The 25,491-nt window shown below is 38.6% G+C and overlaps 2 protein-coding genes and 1 long non-coding RNA gene across 3 annotated transcripts; 2 read left to right on the forward strand and 1 right to left on the reverse strand.

Annotated features, from left to right (window-relative positions):
* Positions 1–350: 350 nt before the first annotated feature.
* On the forward strand, positions 351–1,665 carry LOC130550978 (uncharacterized). Its single transcript, XR_008962519.1, has 3 exons — positions 351–564; positions 785–840; positions 1,136–1,665. It is a non-coding gene; the product is annotated as an uncharacterized LOC130550978 (long non-coding RNA).
* Positions 1,666–1,786: 121 nt separating this feature from the next.
* Positions 1,787–6,980, reverse strand: si:ch211-284e13.5 (uncharacterized protein LOC793850 homolog). The gene is made up of 3 exons (XM_057328507.1): positions 6,320–6,980; positions 3,582–3,884; positions 1,787–3,463 (listed from the first exon to the last, which is right to left on the reverse strand). The coding sequence occupies exons 1-3, from the start codon at positions 6,879–6,881 to the stop codon at positions 3,111–3,113; spliced, it is 1,218 nt and encodes a 405-aa protein (XP_057184490.1). The 5' UTR covers positions 6,882–6,980; the 3' UTR covers positions 1,787–3,110.
* Positions 6,981–8,160: 1,180 nt separating this feature from the next.
* On the forward strand, positions 8,161–24,790 carry si:ch211-284e13.4 (insulin receptor substrate 1-B). The gene is made up of 3 exons (XM_057326628.1): positions 8,161–8,911; positions 10,316–13,489; positions 24,534–24,790. The coding sequence occupies exons 1-3, from the start codon at positions 8,560–8,562 to the stop codon at positions 24,539–24,541; spliced, it is 3,534 nt and encodes a 1,177-aa protein (XP_057182611.1). The 5' UTR covers positions 8,161–8,559; the 3' UTR covers positions 24,542–24,790.
* Positions 24,791–25,491: the final 701 nt, after the last annotated feature.

The raw sequence follows: 25,491 nt of genomic DNA on the forward strand, positions 1-25,491 counted from the left end.
TTTTGTTTATTATTATAATTTTAGTGCTTTTTTTCATATTAAGGCTATTTAATTTTTGTTTGTTTGTTAATTTTTCCCCCAATACTTTTTAGGCCACTGTTTTATTTTATTATTTGAGTAAACTAAAATAACCTTGGGCTACATGAACAAGTTGTTTCAACAGTAACAGTACAACACTCAGTTTTAAAGTTTTACAACTAATGACTCGAAATACTGTAGATCAGTCAAAAAGATTTAGCACAAATATTCTGATTATCATGTTGTTAATCTCCGGCAAAACTTTCCGGGACTTTCCAGAAGTCAGCTGTGGGTTGTCCCTCTAAACAGACACGCTTTCATTCCTGCACAGACAACAGACACCACAGCAGACACCACAGCTATTAAAGTACAGTAGCATTTAATACTTATTTAATAACAGATCAACGGATCAGATGAAACCTTCTAAAAACAGGAAATGTAGAGAGAAAACCACAAGTCTGAAAACTCAGGTGAAATCGCAGATATCGAGAAGCAGACAGACGGTTCTAAACTGTTATGAAAGAGGAAAGACAGCAATGGGAGCTGGTATTTGTTCAGTTTATTTATTGATTGATTGATTTAAATAACTACATTTTAACAATTTATTACAGCTCATTTCTCTTGGTATCATAAAACTAAATAGTTGCTTTCACTTTCACTTAGTCCTGAGAATTATGACAAAACATGCCGAATCAAAGCTAAACTTTCTTATTGCACAGTTTAGATGTTGTAATGGCCATTAAAAGCTGCTCTTCATTGTTTGTAGGTAATTCACATGATTTGACCTATTTCCCCAGCCAAGAGGGAAATGCTCTATCAAAGGTTGGAACATCTTTTTCTTAACAACACGGATATTGTAATGTGATATTGTAATGCTTAGTCACTAGACTAAACTAATTAGAATTGTCATTGTGTGGTTATCTGGTCTGAAACATTGTTAATATTCTCACAGACAATAATGGATATAATAATGAATACATCTGGATCTCTGAAAGATAGCAAGTGGCCAGATCCCAAAAACACAGTTAACACATCCCATTGTCTTTTGGTTGTCATTGCACCTACGAATCAACAAGTTGAGTTTATTAATGGCCATCTGTCTTACTTTTTACCACAGTGTCCAGTTTGTATCTCCTCACTGAGACTCGGCCATACTAGTGCATTGCTTCAGTGTACTCAATGCCCTACTGCTCCGTTCCTGTGTGGCTCCTGCCTCTACCCCTGCTCTACTGATTCTGCTACCTGTACAAACAACATGTGCCCACTGGTATCTACCCTACTAACCTGTGGACTGGTGTCAGACCCAAAGAGTAAAGTGTTTGGCTGTCCTGAGTTCCGAGCCTGTCCCAAGTGTCGCGATTTAATTATTCATGTATCTGGGTGTAAGTTTGTGAGTTGCCACTCATGCAAACACCGCTTCTGTTTCATCTGCTTACAAGATGACTGTTGCAATGATGTGGAGAAGTACTGGTCACTAACTTGCAAAAAGCCAAGAGCACGAAGACAAAGATTTATACTAACATCCTGAACATTCATGGGTTGCCTATTGTATTCGTAGCCAAGTCTGTAACTCCAGAATTAATTAATCGATTTAAACCACTAAAGAAATGTATTGGCATTGACAACAACATTTGAACGGTTTAGGTTTTTTAGGTGTTCAGTAAATGTAAAGTGAAAGGCTGATTGTGCTAAGAAATCTCAGCGTATATTCCAGAAACATCAGAAGGTTGTCCAACTAAAGACCAGAAAAACAATATTATTATACAGCTCTCTGAAATACTCGATTTTATTGGATCAATTGCAGTCAAAATATTTTCTATAATAAAGAGACGCCTGAGAGACTTTAATACAGGGAGGCATGACAGACAGATCATTCTTGCAGTGGCAAACCATGTGTATCCATGTTCCCCCCATATGTGATGGAGAGCTTGCAAATGGGTAGTTGACAGATTAATACGCAAATGTGCCCGATAGTGAGAGCGCCAAAAATTTTAAGAAAAAAACTAACAATGAAGATACATCTCTCGTATGCCATTTTATATAATGAATAGAAATATTAATATAAAATATGTAATACTAACGATTTGTTTTCTAAATTTTGCTGTCACACCAATTTATTTGTCAACTACAAAAGAGTGGGGTGACATCTCATAGCAAGAACTGACAAATCTGGTGCAGTTCATGAGGAGAAGATGCACTGTAGTACTTAAAGGGATCACCCAAAAAGATATTTGGAAGAATGTTTGTAACCGAAGAAGTCTAATTCCCCATTGACTGCCATTTACTTCCCCTACTATGGCAGTAAATGGGGGATGAGATTTGTTTGCTTACTGACATTCTTCCAAATATCTGTATCTTAATACCGTATATTCTCTTTCATTTTTCCCCTAGCATTATTTTTATTACATTTTTTATTATATTGTATGTAAAGCTGCTTTACAACAATGAAAATTGTGAAAGGCGCTATATAAATAAAATTGAATTGAATATCTTCCTTTGTGTTTAGCAGAACTAAGAAATTTGTACAGGGTTGGAACAACTTGAGGGTGAGTAAAGGATGACAGAATTTTCATTTTGGGGCGAACCATCCCTTTAAAGCAGATGGTTAAAGCAGATAATGACTGACGTTTAACAGAAATTCAATTTCTGCTTCTTAAATGTCTGTTAAATCTGTTCAGTTTATGTCTTTATATTAATCTGATCCGTAAATCAATCATTTTATGCAAAAACAAATATTTACAAACATTTACTGTAAATAAAAGCAGGACGTTTTTTGAGCAGTGTTTACAGTAAATCTTTTGAGTTTACAGTTCATTTTAAATATCTAAAAGCTTTAACAACAGAGTCCTGTTGAGATTCAAGGTCTTATTGTCAGGCACTTGACAAATGAAAGGCATTACGGTAAAATGGGCATGTATTTGGCAGATTTGTTTCATACCAAAGCAACCTTAAGTTGCACAAACTAGCTCAAAATGCCATTAGAGAAACTTCTGGTTGAAAGCAGGAATGTCATCTTGGTACTCCTACAGTTCCTGGGGTAACTGTACATTAGATTGGGCCTGCAACCTAAACTAACAGTAGCAATACTGGATTCATACAGTTGTTGTGATAGAACACTGATGGAACTTTAGTCCACCCCCGTTTCGAAAAGTTTTTCCACACTGTCCACAAGCATAAGGTTTTTCACCTGTGTGGATGCGGAAGTGGCGTGTGAGTGTCAACGCGTGACGGAAACGTGCACTGCAGACAGAGCAGGCGTACGGCCTCTCTCCTGTATGGATCCTCTGGTGGATTTTAAGATGGTGCTTACGGTTGAAACCTCGACCACATAAGCTGCAATGATACAAGCTTCGGTCGGATGGATACTGATGGCTTTCAGGGTTCCTGTGGAGTTTGGGGAAGTGATCATGTTGGCTTGAGGTCGAGGATGACAAAAAATCTTGGTCTGTGTGACAGAAAAAACAGGTAAATATCTTAATATCTTGCTAATGAATGTAATTGGGACATCTGTCCATGTATCAAAGCACTCAGATGAAATATATTTAATGATATTTCAGTCTTACCCAGAGGAAGGCCGGTGGACTGGCAGGGCTGGTTTGACTGGCAGTCCTCTAGATACAATGGCTGAGGTCTCCAGTCTTGAAGCAATTGAGACTGAGCCAGAGAGAGGCTGTCAGAGTTAGGCTCCTCCTCCTCTCCAGGGACAGACACAGGGATTGGGTCACCATAGCCCTCATCTTTCTCCATCTTTACAGACACTTCAAAGGATGAACCATCACTGAGCTCACCTGTACTTGTCCCAGGACAGGCCTGGAAATCTTTGGACATGTTGGGATCCAACATTTTTGGATATACTTCATTCTTGTCTAAAAAGGGAGTATGAAATTTACAAAACAGTCACTCCATATGTTTATCGGACGTGTCAAAACCACACACAGTTGCAATAGTTGTAAAAGGTAAAGTAAAATGGAAAGCAGATGTAATTTGAACTGTCAGTACCAGTACTGAGACTGTATTAGAGTTATGACTCATAACAACCCACATTCTAAAACATGCTGGGCTGTTTTAACCCACTGCTGGGTAAAATATGGACAAAACCAACCGTTGGGTTATAAACTAACCTAAACTGTGTTGTTTTAACTAGGGATGTGCGAGTCGCTTAAATGGTAAGTTCATATGACATTGAAAACAACAGTCAATTACACGAAAAAATTACACAAAATGTTATAATTGAAATGACTTTCATTTTAATGTTTCGTTTAAAAACCTTTTAAATTACATACTAAAACAATACATTTGAAAAAATAATTAGTAATAGTCTTTAAAAGTGTATCAGGAATTTTAGGTCAGATGTAGCATGCGTTTCCTTTGCGCCAATTGCAGCACGCTCAAAAATGACCACTTGAAAGACGAGTTGTAGGGTTGTTTTGAAGGAGGAAAACGGGTAGGTTTTACGCAAACCGTCATATAAAAGTGGCATAATAATAACTTCACCATGCGTAACCATACTGTATTGGGTTGTTATTGCCGCGATGCGGAAAAAATGTGGACGGTAGCACGGAATGCTGGCATAAAACGAAAAAGCAGATAATGATCTAAAGTTATGTTACTAATAACTTAATAAGAAATATCAATATTTTAACATTTAAAATGCATGAAAGACGGATTGAGTTGTAAATGCAGTGAATGCATCCTGAGCACACTCAATAAAACTGAGATGAGAATGTCTCAGCTTCTAGATTCACAGAACTTTGAAATGTATTTGATTATAATGTTTATCACAAAAAAGCGCTTGAATAAACATGATCGCTTAGCACTGTTACCTGTGTGCCCTTACAGATTCCTCAGACGGAGTTATCGTTCACAAACATTGAGCCGACTTTCATCCGAGCATAATGCTTTCAATTCCTCAACAAGAACGTAAAATAATATTAACATCATAGTCACATGCGAGCTCGAGTGTTTAGCCTACGTATGTTCTATAAATGAGATAATATGGGAAGTATGCTTTATTAGCGGCTTTTTCATGCGTCCTGTGGCTTGTTCTGAACTTTTTGTCGAATGCGTTCTATTCGCTTTTTTGTTTACACACATTGCTTTGCTTTATAAATAATAAAAACATGATATAATGTATGCTATCTTGTTTGTTGATCGTCTATAGGCCTACCCTAATTATAACTTGTAGGCAACTTAAATTGCGACATAATTAAAAAAGTAATGTTTTTTCATTCAACATCATTTAAACAATGATTGAAACATTTTAAGCTTTTAATTAATTGTTGTTAAGTATTTTAAGTTTCATGATTTCAGTGTAATAGACACACTTTTACTCAAATTTAATTTGATTACTAAAATTTAGTTGAACTTTTAGGCCTGGTTTCACAGACACGGCTTAGCTTAAGCCAGGACTATGCCTTAGTTGAATTAAGATATTTATGTCGCTTTTATGAAAATGCCTTAGAAGAATACATTACTGGTGTGCATCTTGAGACGAAACAATGGCACTAATATATTTTAAGATGTTTCTGGGCAAGTTATATTCAGTTAAGACAGGTCACACATTCCTTTTAGTCTGAGACTAGCCTTAAGCCTTGTCTGTGAAACCGGGCCTTAGAGTCCGAAAAAACAGACTTAACGGAGAAAATAAAATGGATTTCATAAGGTTGTAGGCTACTAATTTTAAGCCCAGCCCCAGGCACAGACCAGCCAAAGCAGACAAATGCTCATCGCGTCACTTCTTGTAGCCGCTAAAACGATCAGCAAATGCAGGAATATTAATGATCATAACGCAAGGAAAGCAGAGCACATATGCCTGTTTTAGCTACATTAAATATTGGATATGAACAGTTTCTTTAGTCTTTAAAATGTATTACATGGGCCCTACGCAAAGTTTTTCACCGCCATTCTTAGTTTTAGACTAGTCAACTACACGGTTACAAAATTTTCGTTTAAACAACTGTCAAATTAGTCGTTGCACACATCCCTAGTTTAAACCCATGCCCTGTTGAAAAAAAACAGCATATGACGGGTTAGGTATGTTTCGATGCTGGGTTGACCATCTTAAACCAGCAGCTATGGACCAGCACATGACCCGCTAAGGACCAGCACATGACCAGCTTAAACCAGCATCAGAACATACCAAACCAGCATACGCTGTTTTATCAACAGGGTGGTTGGGTAACAACAACAACAACAACTAACCACAGGTTAATTTATAACCCAACGGTAACGAATGTCTGCAAAGACATTTTTTGTGAACCATTTGTAAAGCTTTTGCAAACCATAACTTTGCGTAACTTACCAGTTGTCTCATCTAATCTATGTTGGGTGCTTTCTTCTCGTGTGTTTGAGTTTAACGTTTGGGCTCCCAAACCTCCATGTGTGACCGCACAGTCTGATTCTTTCTTTAATAAACTTGTTTCCTTTGATCCACATACCTCGTAATTGTGTTCAGAGTCCAGACTGAGTTCAGTTTCATGTAACGTTATTGGGCTCGAACGCACGACATGAAGGGTTTTAAACTGTCGATGCCCCCGCTCAGCCCTGGGTAAATATATCGCTGGCTGGCTGGTATTACCGTTTGGAAAATCTTCAAGCCCTTGTGGTTGTTGATCCAGACGCGCACGCACAGTAGACAGTTGGATCTCGGCTGTTTGTAGCCGATATTTGAGCGCATGGTTGTCTCGCAGAGCTTCTTGAATCTTCTCCTGAACGTCCCTGAGCGCTCTGTCGAGCAGTTTGGAGATTTCAACAACTGCGATATCCACAGCAACACCGAGCGCGTTTTGTAGGGTTGATGTCAGTTCATCTCGAAACGACAACGATACCTCAGTGATCACAGCGGGGTTGCATTGCACCTCCATTTTAATAGAGGGTATTCTGTGCGTTTTGTATTTTTTGTTAGGATTCCGCGATCCTAGAAAGAGATCTGCTGTTCTCTCACGCCAAAGCGTCGAATCGCTTAGAAGTTGGCCAACTAAACCATTCCATTGGTTCTATGTAGTTAACATTACAAATAGTTTACTTCCTGGTTTAGTTAAGCCGTATACTAAAGCCTTTTAAATTTTAATTGCCTTTCGGAAAACATCCATATCCATTCGCAACACTATTGGCAACATTTCCTTTGGACACTTATTTTTTTAAAACCCCGGAATACAACACAGTTGTCCACGGGTCAGTGGTTGAAAAAATACAGAAAATGTATTTTGTTTAAACAGTATTTTAGTTAAATACATTCTTTAAAACTTAATTATTTTTGAATAATATTTTTATTAGTTTAACGACAAGTATCACCATCCTTGTGATCACGTCATCCATTGCCCAAGCCTCTGATCAGGGTAAAAATGTTCCTGCTGAAGTATAAATTATTTCACGGTTATCAAAAAATTATTATATATTGTAGTAGACTATTAAATATATATTACTTGTTGTATGAATTTTAGCATATTGCAGAATGAAATCACAAGCTGTCACCAAAATCCATAATTTGTTTTAAATTGATTCATTTTATAGTATTCCTTTTTACTAAAGATATTTTCTTAATTACTATATTTATTGCTACAGGTAAGAACTATCAAAGAATACATTGAGGGGCAGTTTCCCGAACAGGGATTAGATTAAACCAGGACTAGGCTAATTAGTTAAATTGGGACCCCTTTAAGAAGTTTTAACAAACATGCCTTACAAAAAGACATTGTGTGCATTATGAGACAAAACATTGGTATTTTAAGATATGACAGTGCAAGCTGTTTTCAGTTTAGACACCTCGAATATTTAATCTAGTTTTAACCCCTGTGCGGGAAACCACCCATTATTTTCTAACATTTGCAACAGACGACCAACAGATGTCGCAAATGGCACACTTTGAGGGATGCATTAGCGCAGGAGACGTACCAATGACCGAGAAGGGGATTCCGCATTTAATAATTAAAAAATTCAAGTCTGCGAAAACAGAATTGTATTTGTTTTTGTATTTAAAATAATAAAATGTTCTTAAAAAACATAATTTGGCATACTGCTCATTTCAATGACCAAATACAAATCCACAAACAGACAATTTAATGAATAAAAATCTGTATTTATTAAACCAAGAGGATGCTAACTCACATTCAACGATTCCCCCAGACAACACTGAAAGCAATGCAGTCTGCGTCTCCACGCATGTTGACAATGTACTCCATATTATATTAATGGGTTTATCAGTTCTATAGAGGTGGGCAGAGGGGGGCATCCGAGTGTGCGGGGTAGAGCCTGTACAGTAAACAATTCTGGTAAGCTTGCAATGATATACACCAGCATATGCTAGTGCAGACGTCGCATGCCGCATGTGCACGCCTGTCAGTGGAACCTGGGTGCACACCACATCCATACAAGCTGGACCGGGAGGAAAACAAGATACATCGCCTATTTTGGCTCTCTTCGAGGGATTGTGATTGCATGATGAGAGAAAGGGAATTGCTGCTATCATGAACGATTGTAAAACACGCCACTGATTTTGGGTAGGTAGGCATTGGTGGGAATAAACAAGCAAAACCCGCAGCAATGGAGAACCAGGCGGCGATGGAGCAGCAGAGCTATGAGGACGTTCGGAAGAGCGGTTATCTCCGCAAGCAGAAATCTATGCACCGGCGCTTTTTCGTTCTCCGGGCTGCCTCGGAGCAGGGCCCGGCCAGACTCGAATATTATGAAAACGAGAAGAAATTCCGAAGCAAGTCACCGGTCCCAAAGAAAGCGGTGAACCTGGACTCTTGCTTCAACATCAACAAACGGGCAGATTCAAAGAACAAGTACATGATAGTGTTGTATACCCGCGGGGAGAGCTTTGCCATAGCCGCAGACACCGAGGACGTCCAAAATGAATGGTACCAGGCCATGCTGGATCTACAGTGTAAATGTAAGTCAGAAAAGTCTAATTTTATCCTCGGATGAAATGCATTCACATATCTGTCACGAATCTGTCTTTCACATATATGCTGCAACATAAACCTCGGTGGCTGTAGTTGCTTAACCTGCCCATCAACGTGCGTGTTGATGGGAGCCCCCTTGGCTTTGAGCTGATTTGCAAACGTAGAGTCAAATGCACGTTCTACCCCACCCGTCTGTTTAATGTGCCCACCACCACACCTGGAAATGTGAATGCACACGTTATTAAAAAGGCACAGTCAGTGACTGTGTATCTTTCGCAGGGCTGTTCAAGGTCTTTCCTATGGATTAATTCATCATTGTATTTTAATTGGGCTGTCTATGGAAAGGTGCTGCCTAAATTCATAGCACTGCTAATATAAATGCTCTTATCACTATAGCGTAGTGTGTGAGTGGCGCATTGTGCAGCGCGCGCTGCTGCAGCGGCGCGTACGACTGTTTTTGTTTTTCTACACATTTGTGCGTGTAACCTACATTTCTGTCATAGCGCTTCTGCCAGGGAGGGGAGGGGACTTAGTGGGAGCAGTAGCGGCTGCAGCGCGCTTGGAATACGGCTCTTCTCTTGCCCTATTCATCGTGTTTTGGTAGAACATGAGCCCCCCACATCACCGCTGAATGAACCGATCATAGGGTTGAACAGCAGGCCATCAGTGATGTGATGATATGGAGACGTTATGTTGCCGAGCAAATGAGAAAGTAACCGGTCCTCCATTCTGATTCGCTGTGTATCTGTAAATGCTGTAATCGATTCACGCTACTACGGTGAAAGCGTCGGACTGGCTCTCTCTTAATTTACAAGCGCACTACAAAATACCAATAAACCCTGCAAAAAGTCACTTAAGCAGCAATGACATTTGTTGTAATTACTTATTATTTAAATGTTATTAAAATCTGTGGAACTCTGTTTTAAAGATCGTATGCAATCAAGAATGTTTATTTAAAACATGATTGTGAACAATAGCTTATAATATAAACACTGTTTGCGTAATTAGTTTTATGTATATTAGCCTAACAACAATTATATTTTACTGATTTATTTACTCCATCTGAAATATTTCTTTAGCTACTGTAAGTGTGGCTTATCGTTTATCCAAAAATATACATTTAGTCATGATTCACTCATTGGTAGCTCACTAGTCTTATTTGAACCATTTTTAAAATTTCATGTTGGGTGGGTGCATCACGATTGAGATGCCCATGATACATTGTGACAGACAGAGTAATGAGATTCGGATCAATTATCTTTTTCCATTTTGTAAAAATGTAAATAACTGAAATTAAGGTAAAAGTTAAGTTTGTTAATTTTTCTTATCATCTGTTTTTTTTCCATTATTATTATTTAGTTACCTATATCCTTTTTCTATTGTACCTGTAGGTAAAACTCCTGATGACTGTGGCAGTGGAGGAGACTGTGGACTGCCTTCCCCAGGCCCTGCTTTTAAGGAGGTCTGGCAGGTTAAAGTGTGGCCCAAAGGTTTGGGCCAAGCTAGAAATCTAGTTGGTATCTACCGACTTTGCTTGACAGACAAAACAGTAAACTTTGTCAAGCTGAACTCTGATGTTGCAGCTGTGGTCCTCCAGCTAATGAATGTGCGACGCTGCGGCCACTCAGAGAACTTCTTTTTCATTGAAGTGGGTCGTTCGGCAATGACGGGGCCTGGAGAATTCTGGATGCAAGTTGAGGACTCAGTGGTAGCACAGAACATGCATGAGACCCTGCTTGAGGCCATGAAGGCTCTGAGCGAAGAGTTCCGTCAAAGAAGCAAATCCCAAACTGTTGGTGTTAGTTGTGGTGGAGGAACTGCCTCTAACCCTATCAGTGTACCATCTAGGCGGCACCATCCAAATCTGCCGCCCTCCCAGGTTGGTTTTTCCAGACGTGCTAGAACAGAAACCCCTGGCGTACCTCATAGCACCAACACCTCTCCAACTCCACGGCAAGGATTTTCCAGGTCACGGACAGCCAGTATTGGGGCTCGAACAGAGGATGGAGGGGGCAGAGCAACAGCACTCAGCACAAGCCCGAGTCTCAATGGGTCATCCTGCTCAACTACTCCAACCCTGCGACCTAAACCCACACGAGCACCCACTCCAGCCAAAATAACCCTAAGCCTTGCACGGTACACGCCTAACCCTGCACCTTCTCCCGCCCCCAGCCTGTCTTCTAGCTCTGGCCATGGATCAGAATGTGGGTTGAGTGGAGCTCCCTTTGGAACAGTGCCAATCTGCACCTATGCTAGAATCCCTCAGAGAGTGTCCATGTCAGGATCACCCAGTGATTATGGTTCTTCTGATGAATATGGCTCCAGTCCTGGAGAACACTCCTTACTGGCTGCTGGAATTCCTGCTGCCCTTGTTGAAGGTGGCGCTAGTTATATCCTGATGGGACATCGAGAAGGTTCTCACAAACGTGCTCATGGACGCAGAGTTTTTCGTCGATCATCTAATCGTGAATGTGAGGCTGAGCGCAGGCTGCTTAGCAAGCGTGCTTCCTTACCCCCTACTATTGCCCAGGAGCACTTGGTCCCTCGCCGCCGAGAAGAGGAGGATGAAGAAAACTATGCAGTGATGTCACACAGTGCAAGTAGAGAGTCTTTCACGTCACGCCGGGGCTCAGGGAGTTCAGCTACAACATCTTTAGTGCAGGAAACTTCAGCAGATAAAGGTGTTAGTACTAAAGGGGGTCCTGAGGACTCCTCAATTGACAGTGGCTACATGTCTATGTTACCAGGTGTTACGGCTCCTGCTTCATTGTCATTTTCTGTCTCGGGTTCAGATGCAGCATCAAAGGGTGGAGATGAATACATGGCCATGACCCCCAACAACAGTGTTTCACCCCCTCAGCACATCCGTCTACCCATCAGTGAAGGATATATGATGATGTCTCCTAACAGTAGTTGTTCACCTGATTTACATGGCATGAGTGGGTGCATTTGGGGTAGCAGGGGCAGCATGGAGAGTCGGGCGGGCAGTGACTATATGAACATGTCACCTATAAGTGCCAGGTCAGCTTGCAGTACACCTCCATCACACCCAGAGCAGCAACCACTGCAGCCAAAGATGGTCTATTCCTATTTTTCTCTGCCACGTTCATACAAACACACCGCCCTTTCGACCCGTTTTGAAGAAGATTTGGACAAGGTTTGTATTGGTAGAGGGGAAGCTAGACGAAAGACTGTACATAGTGGTTACCCTTGTGGAGGAGACACGCCTGTGGGCTCAGGTGGTGGTGGCCAACTTTCTCTGTCCTCATCTTCATTTTCCTCTAGTTCAGCTAGCAGCGAAAGCCTTGAAGATAGGTCTTTATCTGTGTCTGTAGGTGGCATAGGACAAGCAAGTAGGTTGGTCACAGGATACAGGGTAGGAGGACCTCATCCCAAGGTCCCAACCCAGCACCATCACCAGCAGAGATGTGGACCAGGTATTCAGAAACAGGGTCACTTGCAAAAAAGAAAAGACAAGTCCTTTTTCGTGGATATGTCCAAAGCTAACACGCTGCCGAGAGTCAGGGAGACTTTGCTGCCAACTGCAACCCAGAGCCCTGGAGAGTATGTGAGCATTGTTTACCAGGGTGAGCGAGGAGGCCATAACAATGAAAGAAATACAGCTGACCCAGGAAACTCCATTGCACAAGGAAATCAAGCTTATCACCGATCGCAGTCATGTAAGGGTGCAACTGCCAACCTTCCTCGAAGCTTCTCAGCACTCCTCTCCACCTCCATTTCTCTATCCTCTGAATATGTGAACATGGACTTAGGTAACTCCTATTCTTCTCTCACTCCCCTCTCTTCATTCAAACCAGCCCAAAAAGTCAGAGAGGATCTCACAAGAGCTTCTAAAATAGAACAAAAAGTAGAAATAGGACTCAGGAAGAGCAATGTAACCTCATCTGAAGATGTGGCTGCTGCTCCTTTCACAGACTATACTGAGATGAAATTTGGATTGGCTGCAGATAACACATCAAAGTCTCCAAAACACGGCCAAACGCCTCAGCCCTCCTCCATGGAACAGGAACGTAACATGAATTTCTCCTCACCCAAGGCGTTTTCAAATGTGGATCAGGGAGCTCGAGTTGTCAGGGCAGAATCATCAGCAAGAAGAAGGCACCGCTCAGAGACATTTATGGCCCCTTCAACTCTTCCCCTCTCGCCCTCTACTTCCCCTTCTTTTCCTGAAACACCACATGGTGCTCCCCCTCGACAACAGGGACTAGAGAGTAATCTTCGAGCCAGTGGTCGGCCAACCTCTCCACAGTGTCCCAGCCCTGGAGCAGCAGCTCTACCTGGTACCCAGAGTTCGCCCTTATCCCTGGAGCAAGGCCTAAACTACATTGATTTAGACTTGGTCAGTAGGGAGAACTCTCAAACCAGTGGAGATGGACCCTCTGGCCTTCACTCATTTTTCTCTCCCGTGGTAGGAGGAGGGTTGTCCGGGGGATTGGGTGGAGCAGGAGGAAACACCACCTCCAGCATTAACACGTATGCCAGCATTGATTTTATCAAGTCAGAAGAAATGAGAGTCCACCAAAACAGCAGGAAGGATAGTAAAGGTAAGAGCTTAGCATAAACACCAGTTCAATCTTTTGCTGTTGCCATTTGGCTGTTTGGTTGAACATTAATTTCTGGATTTTTTTAAAGCAATACCATGCAAACTTGTTTTGAGTCCTCATCTCCTAAACAGTTATTACCCTTATTCCAGAAACAATAACCCATATCCACATATCATTTTTAAGTCAAGAGCATGATGTTTTGCTAATATGAATATTCATGTTGAACTTGAACATGAGTCTGCTTTACAGTGGCGTACAATAATGACAAAATACTTTTCAAAGGTTATTTGGGGCCTCTCTGTCTTTTGTTACAGATCAGACATTTTTTTAAAGATGAAGAACATTCCATTATTAACCACACTTCATTTTAGTTGTTGGCCCTGTGTGTTGTGTTTGTTACAGGGCTGCACGATTATGACAAAAATCATAATTGTCGATTATTCCCCTTGTAAATGTAATTGCGATTATTTATTTCGATTATTAGCCCTTAACATTTTAATTGTATTTTTTGTTTTATTATTGCTTTTTATTTAACAACTGCATGCCATACTCTTTAAATAAATATCCAAAAACAAAGCTGTGTTCCTGAAATACTTTATTTCTGATATAGTATAGGCTCAAATATGGTTCCATGGTTCTACTCGACCATAAATCAGTAGTTGTCGAGTAATTCGCCACTTTTTTCAGATTTATTTCAACGTCTTCCCGGCATTTTGAATAAAGTGCAGGTAATGCAACTTGAGAGAAGTGGTTGCGGGAGGTAATGACATATCTCTTATCCAATGTGTTTATTAGCTTTTTAAACCCTGCACTGCAAACAGTGTTAATTGGGGTCATGTCTTTGGCTATGAGATAAGCAATCGTGTCTGTCGAGAGCCGGCTGGAAACGGAGAAACGCTAAGCAATGATTCGGTAATAGATGTCTGTGTCGTCGGTCGCGATCGACTCGAACTTGCTTGCTCTATCGATTTAATGCACTCTTCATATTGCACTCTGTGATTGAACTTCATGTGATTGTACAGGTTTGTTGTGTTAGACAGTGGTGCAGCAACAGTTTTCGACATAACGGTATGCTTTCACAATATTACTTCCTATTCGACGTCATTGCTAGTAAATCCAAAATAATTCCATACCACAGATGATGCTTTTCGTTTTGGTACTAATTCTTGCATCTGCCCAGTACTTGACAAGTCATGCGATGTTCTTTTATCAGCACACATGTTTAGTGTGAACTAACACCCTTCAACATGCATTTAGAGAATCCGCTCACAACCGCATAGAAAATAAACTGTCTGGTTGTTGTTAAGGCCACGCCTACATATTCATGATAGGCTGTTAAATTTGCTGCTGCTTCTAACGTGCAACAAACCTGCTGACATGCACAGAAAATAAGCATGAATGGAAAGTTGTAATCGCAGTTTTTAACGATTACATAATCGTTGGACCTGTAATCGTAATCTCGATTAGTTTTTCGATTAATTGTGCAGCCCTACATGGTACTGTAAAGAGAATGAATGTCTGTGATGTGTGGGGATAGAGTATAGCATACTTGTGGTCTCTAAGTGTTTATAAGGGATACCTCTGAGGAGCCCTGTATCCACATAGGCCTATATATTTAACTCGCTGTGATTGTAGATAATTATGGCTATTCAACTTCAGTCTTGCTGAAAACGTTCCTGAATGTGGCTTTGGTGCAACACATCTCTCGCCTGCTTGCTCTTTCTTTTTCTCCTTTATTTCCTGAGCGTCTTTCATCTTGACCTTCTATATCTCATTTTATTACCTGTACTACATACTCTGAGAGATTTTATTTGTCAAACTTGTTTTGCTTATTCATTTTGTTTGAGCTAGGAATTGATATTATGGAAAGTATTCTTTACTATATGAAATTTATTGAACACACTTTGGCATGCAAGTGGCCATAGAGCTGATGCATATAGTGTATAGTCTCAAAACGGGCGAGTTGCTCAGTTTGCTCATAGCTATGGCAAGTTTAAGGATTAGTGTTGTCCAAGAAGCTCAAATTTGAGATGTTCAGAACGCAGCTGATTTGTATTTCTCCAAAAATGTTCTATACTGAACAACCAAGTTATTCATAGGTTTATTTTCCTAAAAAGTATAAACTGCCTCTCTGCAGTTTGTCCAACATTGCTCTGATTAAATGTGACAGTAACATTGGCTGTCTGAGTCTGGGGTGGGATTATCTGTTTTTTTTAAACAGTGACAGGTGAAGGAGGTGTTTTATAAAAAGGCCATAATTTTGCAGTTCTGTGATTTTTATATAGAATTTTGCATTATTTTGCGGTACATTATGCTGTTGTATTTGCAACACAATAGCAGTTTGTTATTGAGGGTGGTTGTGAAGGTACTGTTTATAATTTATTTTAGGTGTTTTAAGTAGTATTAGTTTTTTCAACTTTAAAGGGATAGTTCACCCAAAACTAAAAATGATGTCATAATTTGCTCACCCTCTTGTCATTTCAAAGCTGTATGGCTTTCTTTAAGATATTTTGTATGAACAGTATGTTGGTTACAGAACAATGGCGGTACCCATTCACTTCTATTGTATGCGTGTCTATAGGTACCACCATTGTTTGGTTACCAACATTCTTCAAAATATCTTCTTTTGTACTCTGCAGAATTATGACCGTTTTTTCTTGATGTTGCAATCACAATAAATGTGTGATTTTGCATAACTTACACGCGTTGCATTTATTGAACAAAAATTTGGCCTCGTTCAAAATTGTAAAAAAATGTCAAGGTATAATCCTTGACTGTACAATGTAGTTCTGTGCTACTCTTGATAAGCATCCCAAAAACCTTCTTTTAAAACAACACTATGGAACATTTGCTCACGGGTTCCCCCATGTGTCCCAACCCGAATACAGAGTTTACAGTGTGGTTGTATCCGCTCAGGTAGCAGCAGCAGTAGAATTTGTCCGGTTAAGAGTTGTTCTACCACTGAAATAATTTTAGAGAAATAATTTTAAGGTCGAAAAACTACAAAATGTTGCTTTAAACTGCTTACCATCAAGAGAGAAAGAGAGTATGTGTGTTAAAAAACAAGGGCTGTAAATTGTACAAGACATTGCATGAAAGACAAAGAAATGATTTAGTGTTTGAAAGATAGATGACACCAGAGGGAAAAAAAGATGGACTAGAGAGTATTTGGCCTCTGAAAGACAGTAAAGCTTAGACTAGATGGAGGAGGAAAGATAGATTAAAAGAGATAGACAAGGAATTAAACGTCAATGCAGGTATTGTGTGACTCAAAGTGACGCTCTGACGGCTTTACCTCATACAAACTCAGTCACCACAGTGGTGCTAGGGAGGGAATCTGCTCCGACCCAGAGCTGTCTAGACGAGCAGGTTGCCGTGGGTCATAGGAGCTGTAATCTAGCCGACCCATCAGCAGCCCAGAGGAGAATACATTCCTTTATAGTGGACCTGAAAGAGGGTCTTTACTCACACCAGTGTGCGTGTCTGTTTTTTGTAGTGATTCCTTACATTCCCATTTGGGATTAATATCAATAAAAAAATGGAGAAAACACAAATCTAAGTCAGCCTTTGTGTAACTCATCCCAGTAAGACATCTCATAGGATTTAGGTTTAGTTTAGGATTGTCCACCATACAAAAATTTATGATTATTAGGAAAAGGCTATACCGAAGCCCTTCCCCTAACCCCACCCCTAAACCTAATGTTACTGGGACGAAAGCAAAGTATGAATAAGATCGTATGAATTCATGTGAATTAGCCACCTTTATAGGCTAAAATAGTGATGAATTCCCATGAGACTGTGTTTGCATAGTGTCAATTCATTTGTATCACATGGAAACTCAAAAGTGTCTTTTTTAAAAACATGTCATATGAGTTTCACTTAAAACCAGTATGGTTTTTGTCTGTGGAACGTGTTAAAAACACAATAAAAGTAGTTCAGAATGAATTATTTACTGAATATTTGTTATTTACCTTTCACTCTGTCTCTCCTTTTGTGTTTATAATAAATGTGAGAATGTTTTGTATGCATACAAAGGAAGCAAAACATTATTTAGTAAAAATATAGTGGTAGTTTCACACACAATCATATTACTTTAGAAGATTTGAAATATAACACAAATGGACTACATGGTTCTTTGTTGACAGCTATACTATCAACATTTTATAGAAAGAGCTTTAAAGGACAGTTAAAAATGTTTCTATGGCAGAAAAACCTGTATCACTCATGCTTTTGTAGTTGAAGTGAAAAGGTTCAATGCTTTGATGCTTATTTTTGGACTTTTGATTTTCCCTACGTCAAAGGAAGACTTCGTTTCGTTTCCTTAGTGATACTAATGAGAGTGTTGTTCCTTTTCTCCCCCCTGCTTGTCCTTCTTTCTCTCTCTGACTCTTTCAGCTAAATATTCACTTCCCGTCCTCTTCATGTCGTTGACAGTATCACACACACACAGTTTTTAGGGTCGAGGTCAGCAAAGGTGTAAAATTCTGAGTGACAGTTGAGAAGATTTTAACCACCTGCTTCTTCTGTAGTTTTATTCACTACTGCCTTCCCAGCTGTTTGATTAAAATGTCTAAATATTTATGTATTAAATATGTTATTATTTGTATATTATTTAAATATTTGAACCAGCAAATCAAAGACTGCATCACCTAACACTGTGTCTACACCGGACCCGAACCACGCGACACGACACACAAGGCTTGCACCGCGCCGCATCCAGTGTGGACAGAATTTAAGATTATAATGGGTTCTAATGCATTCTATTGTCTTTTGTCGCATCGCGCCGCACCGCGTCTGGTGTAGACGGTGTAAGCTTTCCATTTAGTCATGTCACCTACAATTTTCTTTCATAACCTGACCACAACTTGGTTGACAGGACGTGACCCAAACGTTGTGCTTTGATGACTTCTTACCTTTTCACCTTACAATTTTCAGCTTTTGGACTAGCTAAAGTCTTCAGGCTCATTTGACAATGTATTACAGCCCGGTAGGAACTCAGCTGCGTAGGCAAGGCAGTTTTCTGCCAGAACTGTACAACTCTGTTTTGAGAGAAACACATAAACAAATCTTTACAGTGACAGGTGAATGAGGGCCTCATCATTTTTCCCAGATCTTATGAATTCTGGCAATGGCCTTGACCACACTCTTGATGTTTAGTTCTGTTACATTTACAAAAACCACTGAACTCACATTTTTTGTTCATTCATTGTACACTATTCATGTATTAAGTATTAATTCAAGTATTAAGATTAGTTTCTAAACCAAAGTTGTGTAGGGAAGGGCACCTTGTTCAAACACTAGGATTTATAACCATCTCAACTATATCTTTACTTTTTATTTACTATTTATATTAATTTACTATTTACTTATATTTGCTAAATGTTATATCAACATGACAGCATGCTAATATATATATAATACATGTATGCATAAGTCCCAATCAAATGGTTTTAAATTTACATATTTTGCTGTAGTGTGTCAGTAGTAAATATCAGTTTACATTGTCAAACATCCTTTTTGGCATTATTCGTAATAATACAGTGAGAATGTAACAACAGCCGGTGCTCCACACAGAGATCTGGTCTCACCATCATCAAGTCTATCTATTATTACTTGAAGAAAGAAAAAAACGGAGACAAACTTAATCTAATAAAAACTGTGGCAGTGTCTCCAAGACGCTAGAAGAAACTTACCTGCAAAGCAACCTGAAAAACTATGTGCAAGTGTATCTATAGGACAAAAGCTGCTTTAAATGTAAAGTGAGGTCACACTAAATATTAATTTGATTTAGTTAATAGAAGTTCATTGATAAATAAAATTGATTCATAACATTATTTTTTAAAGCATTCCCACTTCACAGAATTTTTACACAAGTGCCCAAAACTTTTCACAGCACTGTAGCTTTGCAGGTACGTTTTACCTAATGCCTTGAAGACAATGCCACAGTTCCTTTGGATAGTTTGTCTCAGTTTTTTCTCTTTCTTTATGTAATAATAGATTGAAAAATATTATTATTACAAATATAGGCAAAAGGAATATTTAAAAATGTAAACTGTTATTTACTAGTGACACACTACAGCAAAAGATGCTAATAACTGGCTTAAAACCTTTTTTTTTTGGTGCACAGTACTGTATATTTCAAACATACCTGTACTGTATATATGGGCCATTCTACAGAATTTGTAGAAACACATTTAAAAAGCATTAAAGTATTAAAATCTTGGTTGTTTACTAAGATCTTTCTATTATCTATTGAAACCCACAATAATATTTATAATATCAGTAAGCTTAATATTTATAAAATAATTGTTTATTGGGTACTTTTAATTGGGAGATGGGTGTCCCGAACCCAAACCCCTAAATTTCAATTTATGAAAATTATATGAAAAAATGTTTAGCATTTTTTTCCATTGTTGTTTTTAAATATATATTTGTGTATATAAGTGAAGTTCAAAAAATTATTTATTTTATGTTTAATTTTTAAATGATTTAAATAAAAATCCACGGGTTTTCATGTCACTACCGAAACAGTGAGACTGATTTTAGCAACACCCCTACATTTTGGATCAAGAATCATTACTGTGTCCCTCTCTCTAATAAGCTACATGGTGAGTTTATCTGTCTTTTTGTGAAGTAAATGTGTGTTAAGAGTCTGAAAATCTGTGTGTAACTAAGGAATGTCACTACCAAACATCTTTTTTCTGCAATTAAGCAAACTTGTTTGGGCGTTATTCCATAAAATTTAGTTTTAATGTGTGTACATCTGTTCAGAACTGTGCTTGCTAACCATGTGCTAATTAGCATCTTTGAGCTAGGCTCAAAAGTATTCAAAAATTGTCACTACCAAAACAGTCACGACCGAAAGACACGACCGTATAACTGTGGGTATCATTGTTTCGGTAGCGACAAAAATAGTTTCGGTAGTGAGAAAAAGGAACACTTAATCCTTTATTTGGGGAAATAAACAAAACTCTGTACAGTTATGCAAATCATTAGTGTTTTAGTATGTTTTAGTAGTGATATAGTATGTGAGCTGTAGGTTTTCTATTATATATCTACTGTACGATGTGTGTCTGCTATTGTGCTGGCTGCGTATGTGCAACATAGTTAGTTTTTCGTATTAACATAAAATGTTGAAAGTCTGATTCAGCTGTGCAAATTAAATATTGTGATCACTACCAAAACATTACAATCACTACTGAAAATGTGTGTGTCACGACCGAAACATGGGATGTTTTGTCAAAAATAAAGTATATTAAATGATCAACTAAGATGTTATGATAGTGTTTGGTTCAATGTATTTAAAAGCTAATGAATCCTTAACTTTGAAACCAGTATGATCAATTCTATGCCTTTTACAAAGAAAGATTGGATTCAAAATACAACAAATCTCATAAATTACACTTGAAATATTGTTAAAATTGTAACTGTTATTGATTTACATGTGATTTTTTTTTAAATAGCAAAAAATATATAAAAAATGTAGATTTAAACAAAATCTTAATATGTAAATATAATCCCTTTTATTAAATTATATATTCTTGTGTTTCGGTAGTGACAGTATTTTGGGAGAGGAAGAATATTCCAAAACTTTCTGAAATTACAATATGAAAATTAACTGCACAATTACTAGATTGTGTACATATACATATATACATATAAATAAATATATGTATATTTAAAATATTTGGGTGTCTGGGAGAAAGAATATAGGTTTTCGAGAGTGTATGCATATGGATGTGTTTGTGTGGGTAGGTGCTTGTCTGCAGAGAGATTATGGTGAACTCAAGTGGGTGTACGGAAAGCAGAGCCAATTGATCTGTCTGCTGTTAACAAAGCATTCACACACACATACTGTTACGCACACATGTACACACTCAGAGCTGGAGTGGGTAAAGGTATTGTTTGGTGGCTACTGTAAAGGAAGAGAGGGAGAACATTAAAGGGATAGTTCACCCCAAAATATTGAAAAAGTGAATGGGATCCAACGGTTTTTGTTTACAATTATTTTTCAAAATATCTTCTTTTTTGTTTGGAAGAAGATAGAAAGTGATACAGGTTTGAAATGACAAGAGGTTTCATTTTGGGTTGAACTATTCCTTTAAAATGTATGTGTTTAGATGGCTGATGTTTGTTTGGGGAGACCAAATTTATAGGTACAGTTTGTACTGTATAAGAGTCATTATGTCTATAGAAAGTCCCCACACTGTACAAACCTGCTATGTAAAAATTAAACTGTAAACAAGCTAATATTCCAGCTGGGACACCAGAAAAACCATACAAAAACATTTATGTATAATAAAATGTAGACACGTTTTTTCATGTTATTTTATACCAGAATGTAATTTTTTTACTGCATTTCAAAAATATGTGAAAATTCTGTAAAAAAATGTGTGTGTTGTTGGAGAGGATTAATTTGATGTAAAGGATGTGAATGGCACTTCAGACATACAGTAATGTAAAGCTGTGGGCACAGACCTGTGCACAGTGGTGTATAGCAAGTCTGTAGCCAAAGTCTTAAACCTCTGCGTGACATACAGTAAATGTCTATAGTGCAGTTAGTTGTGGCTTCTTTGCAGTGTAAATGCTGTAGATAGGCAAATCTAACCAAAATATAATTGCCTCATAATTCCGTGAGCCATTGCACACACAAACTCAAAGACCCTTTTTCTCTCCCTCGGCCCTTCAAACGTAAGCCACACTCTGTTTGGCAAGCCCTCTCTCACAGATCTGTACAACATTCCCTATCTCAGTTTTTCCCTTCACACACCTACAAAGGCACACAAACACAAAGACAGTCTCTTTCTTTCCAAGAGCACATACACACAAATTCTTCGCTTTCTGTCTGTTTCTCTGTCACATTCTGTTTCTCTCTCTAGTAATGGCGATATTAGTTTGTTAGAATGCACAGTTCAGGATGGAGAGTAGGAAAGCAATATTTGTGATTTTGTTTTAGTTATCCATGTCATAGCTCACAAGTATTGTGTTGTCATTGTATGTGAGTAGGTTTAATGTCCAGCATCAGTCCACATAAATCAATCAGCCACCAGTAGCCATCACAAGATGTTCGGTTGCAATGTCGCAGGGATGTATCGGGGCAATAGAATCAACCATTGAAAATCCCATATTTCAGAAGTGGTTACAAAACTATAAAACATACATTTTTGTCAGGCACAAATGGCACAGTTTCCTGAGAATGACCCTGGTATTTATATCCAGTGGGCGTTCACACACAAACAAACACACACACTCACACAGGGTGGAATATTTGCGGTGTGTGTGAGTATACTCGCACTTTCACACATGGTGGAATGTTTGCAGTGTGTGCACTGTGTGTGGTGCATTTGCAGTGTGTGTTAATTGTGTGTGAGGTGCTTCTGACTAGAGTGGAGGCTGTTCACATACTGCTAAATCTTTGACTGTGACCGCGTCTGGCCTTTATCTGCGTATAGACAGCCATCTTTGTGCGTGTGTGGGACGGCACATGCAATATGACAGCATGTTTGTGTAAACGCGCACACAGCGATACCGACAGTGAAAGGACAAAAATAGAGTACTTTGTTTCTTAAACATGTCTCCGAGTAAAAGTGCAAAAAAAGCTTCGGTTAAAAAAAGCAGGTCTAGACAGACATGCAATAATCTCATGAGACCTGTTCAGCAGAGCAATAACACAGGAAAATAAAGACAGAGACGCTCTTGAGTAAACTGAGAAAGATCTTGTAAATGATGATTTGTTTTTAATGGCACTCTTATTATTGCTGTCTATTTAGTGTAATTCTTGTGATATTTCGCTGTGTATGTGTTTCACTGGTTGTGTGTGTGTGTGTATGTGTGGACATGTTTTTATATCCTGGCGTGGACCTAAACCTGAATGCACACCAACACATGGGGACTCGTGTGTTCCATGTTCCCCATGGGCAAAAAAGCTTATAAATTGTACAGAACAATAGTTTTTAAAAATCTAAAAATGCTAAATGTTTTCTATGATCTTTAGGTTTAGGGGTAGGGGATAAAATATACAGTTTGTACAGTATAAAAAACATTACGCCTATGGACTGTCCCCACGGAGATAGTAAACCAGACGTGTGTGTGTGTGTGTGTTCGCGTGTGTGTGTGCATATCTGAATCTTCTCCTGCTGCCTTCTGTCTGTACAGTAGACTAAACTGAAAGTAGTTTGGTGCCTGTGTGACTATGTTATCCTCTGGTATGTTGCTTGTTATAACATTGTGACTGAGAGTATTAGAGTGTGACTGTAGTATGGTAGGCAATATGCTGTCCCCATTGACCTTCAACGTGTCCCCGAACGTAAATTCTTTTCATCGTTAGATTATTCAATTTATGAAGGCTACCTTGAGCTTTTTAACATCAGTTGTGACATTAGCCAAAAAAAACAATGTCTGGAAAAGTGATCAAATAAATTGTCCTTTAATGTTCGAAATTGAAGACTATCCTCCTATATTCTGGATAATATAATGCAATATATTAAACGATACATTTCCATATATTGGAATCAAGTGCTATTTAAATACATGAAAAGTGTATTAATCAATATATTGTAACAATGTATTACTGTGTAAATATATTAAATGATTTAAAGGAATAGTTCAAACTTTTATTCACATAAAACAAGATATTTAAAAAAATGTTGGAAACTGAACAATGGCGGGACCCATTCACTTCTATTGTATGGACACAAAACCAATGCAAGTCAATGGCTACCGCAGTTGTTCGGCTACCAACATTCTTCAAAATATCTTCTTTTGTGTTCTGTATAAGAAGGTTTGAAATGACAAGAGGGTGAGTAAATGATGACAGAATTTTATTTTGAGTCTGGTTACTGAGCCACTCCACGTTTGATTAGCAGTCCACATCAGTCTCATAGATTATTTATTTGTAATGATTCGATGTGAAAGATGTGAAATGTGTCTATGATATTTAACATAGACATTGTATTTTTAACATGAAGTGGTTCCTTTTACAGCCCTTACCATTGGGATTTTTTTAAGGATGCTGAACCATCTGTTTTTCTATGTGTTTTTGCAGATTGTTAATGTGTTCCTGCAATCAGAAATAAGATGGAGGACCAGTCAGCGCCTGTCCTTCCTGCGTGAGTGTTGGTCTGTGTGTGCACCTGATGTGTTTTGAAAAATGATGCGATTGCCCAAATCCCTCAGCAGTGGAGACTTACAGTAAATGCCCTTGCCTCATAACAACATTTAGAGTACTCTCATTTGTTTTCATTGGTTCAATAAAAAAAAAAAACATAAACATGTAACGTGTGCCAAAAGACAATTCAACATTTTTGCAAGAGAACACTGAGACGGTCGTGTCCTTCAGCCAGTCATGAAGGGCCACTGCAACGGTGACTGCCAACCAGGAGCCAATGATACTCGTTTTTTTCCTCCACCACAAAATTTTAAGTATTGTAAAAGAGATGTTAAATAGTATAATGATAGATAAAAAATATATAGCAGACGTCAATATTATTAAAGTCTATATAAATACAATGTTTTTTAAAAAAGTGCCTAATTTTTGATTGTAGCCATTTGTACACAGGTCTTGACGTGCTCAGTAGAAGAAAAATGCTTACTGTTTTTAGTTTTGCTTTGTCTGCTTTTGTGTTCCCGAGTGTTGCGTTTCCTAAACAAAGTTGAGAGATGGATTGTTAAAGCAAGACTGAGGAAAGAAAGATTATTGATTAGGAAAAAAGAACTTTATTTGCTATAGTTTGCCTAATCAGATTGCCTTACTGTGCTATAGTGTGTGTGTGTGTGTGTGTCCGTGGGAAGGGTAAACCCTACGGTATGGGGACAAAATGTCCCCACAAAGATGGCAATATCCAAAATCCTTGTCCTTGCGGGGACATTTTTTGGTCCCCATGAGGAAACAAGCTTATAAATCATACAGAATTACCTTTTTTGAAAATCTAAAAGAGCAGACAGTTGTGTGTGATTGTAAGGGTTAGGGGTAGGGAATATGATATACAGTTTGTACAGTATAA

This window comes from Triplophysa rosa, linkage group LG2, assembly GCF_024868665.1.
Source record: "Triplophysa rosa linkage group LG2, Trosa_1v2, whole genome shotgun sequence".
In the NCBI taxonomy this organism is placed as follows: domain Eukaryota; kingdom Metazoa; phylum Chordata; class Actinopteri; order Cypriniformes; family Nemacheilidae; genus Triplophysa; species Triplophysa rosa.

Excerpts from the sequence above, each read along its gene's own strand:
- si:ch211-284e13.5 (XM_057328507.1), bottom strand. The coding sequence starts at position 6,881 with ATGGAGGTGCAATGCAACCCCGCTGTGATCACTGAGGTATCGTTGTCG. Across the intron at positions 3,885-6,319 it reads TAGATTAGATGAGACAACTG|ACAAGAATGAAGTATATCCA; the intron begins GTAAGTTACGCA and ends CTCCCTTTTTAG. Across the intron at positions 3,464-3,581 it reads GTCCACCGGCCTTCCTCTGG|ACCAAGATTTTTTGTCATCC; the intron begins GTAAGACTGAAA and ends TCTGTCACACAG.
- si:ch211-284e13.4 (XM_057326628.1), top strand. The coding sequence starts at position 8,560 with ATGGAGAACCAGGCGGCGATGGAGCAGCAGAGCTATGAGGACGTTCGG. Across the intron at positions 8,912-10,315 it reads GCTGGATCTACAGTGTAAAT|GTAAAACTCCTGATGACTGT; the intron begins GTAAGTCAGAAA and ends TTGTACCTGTAG.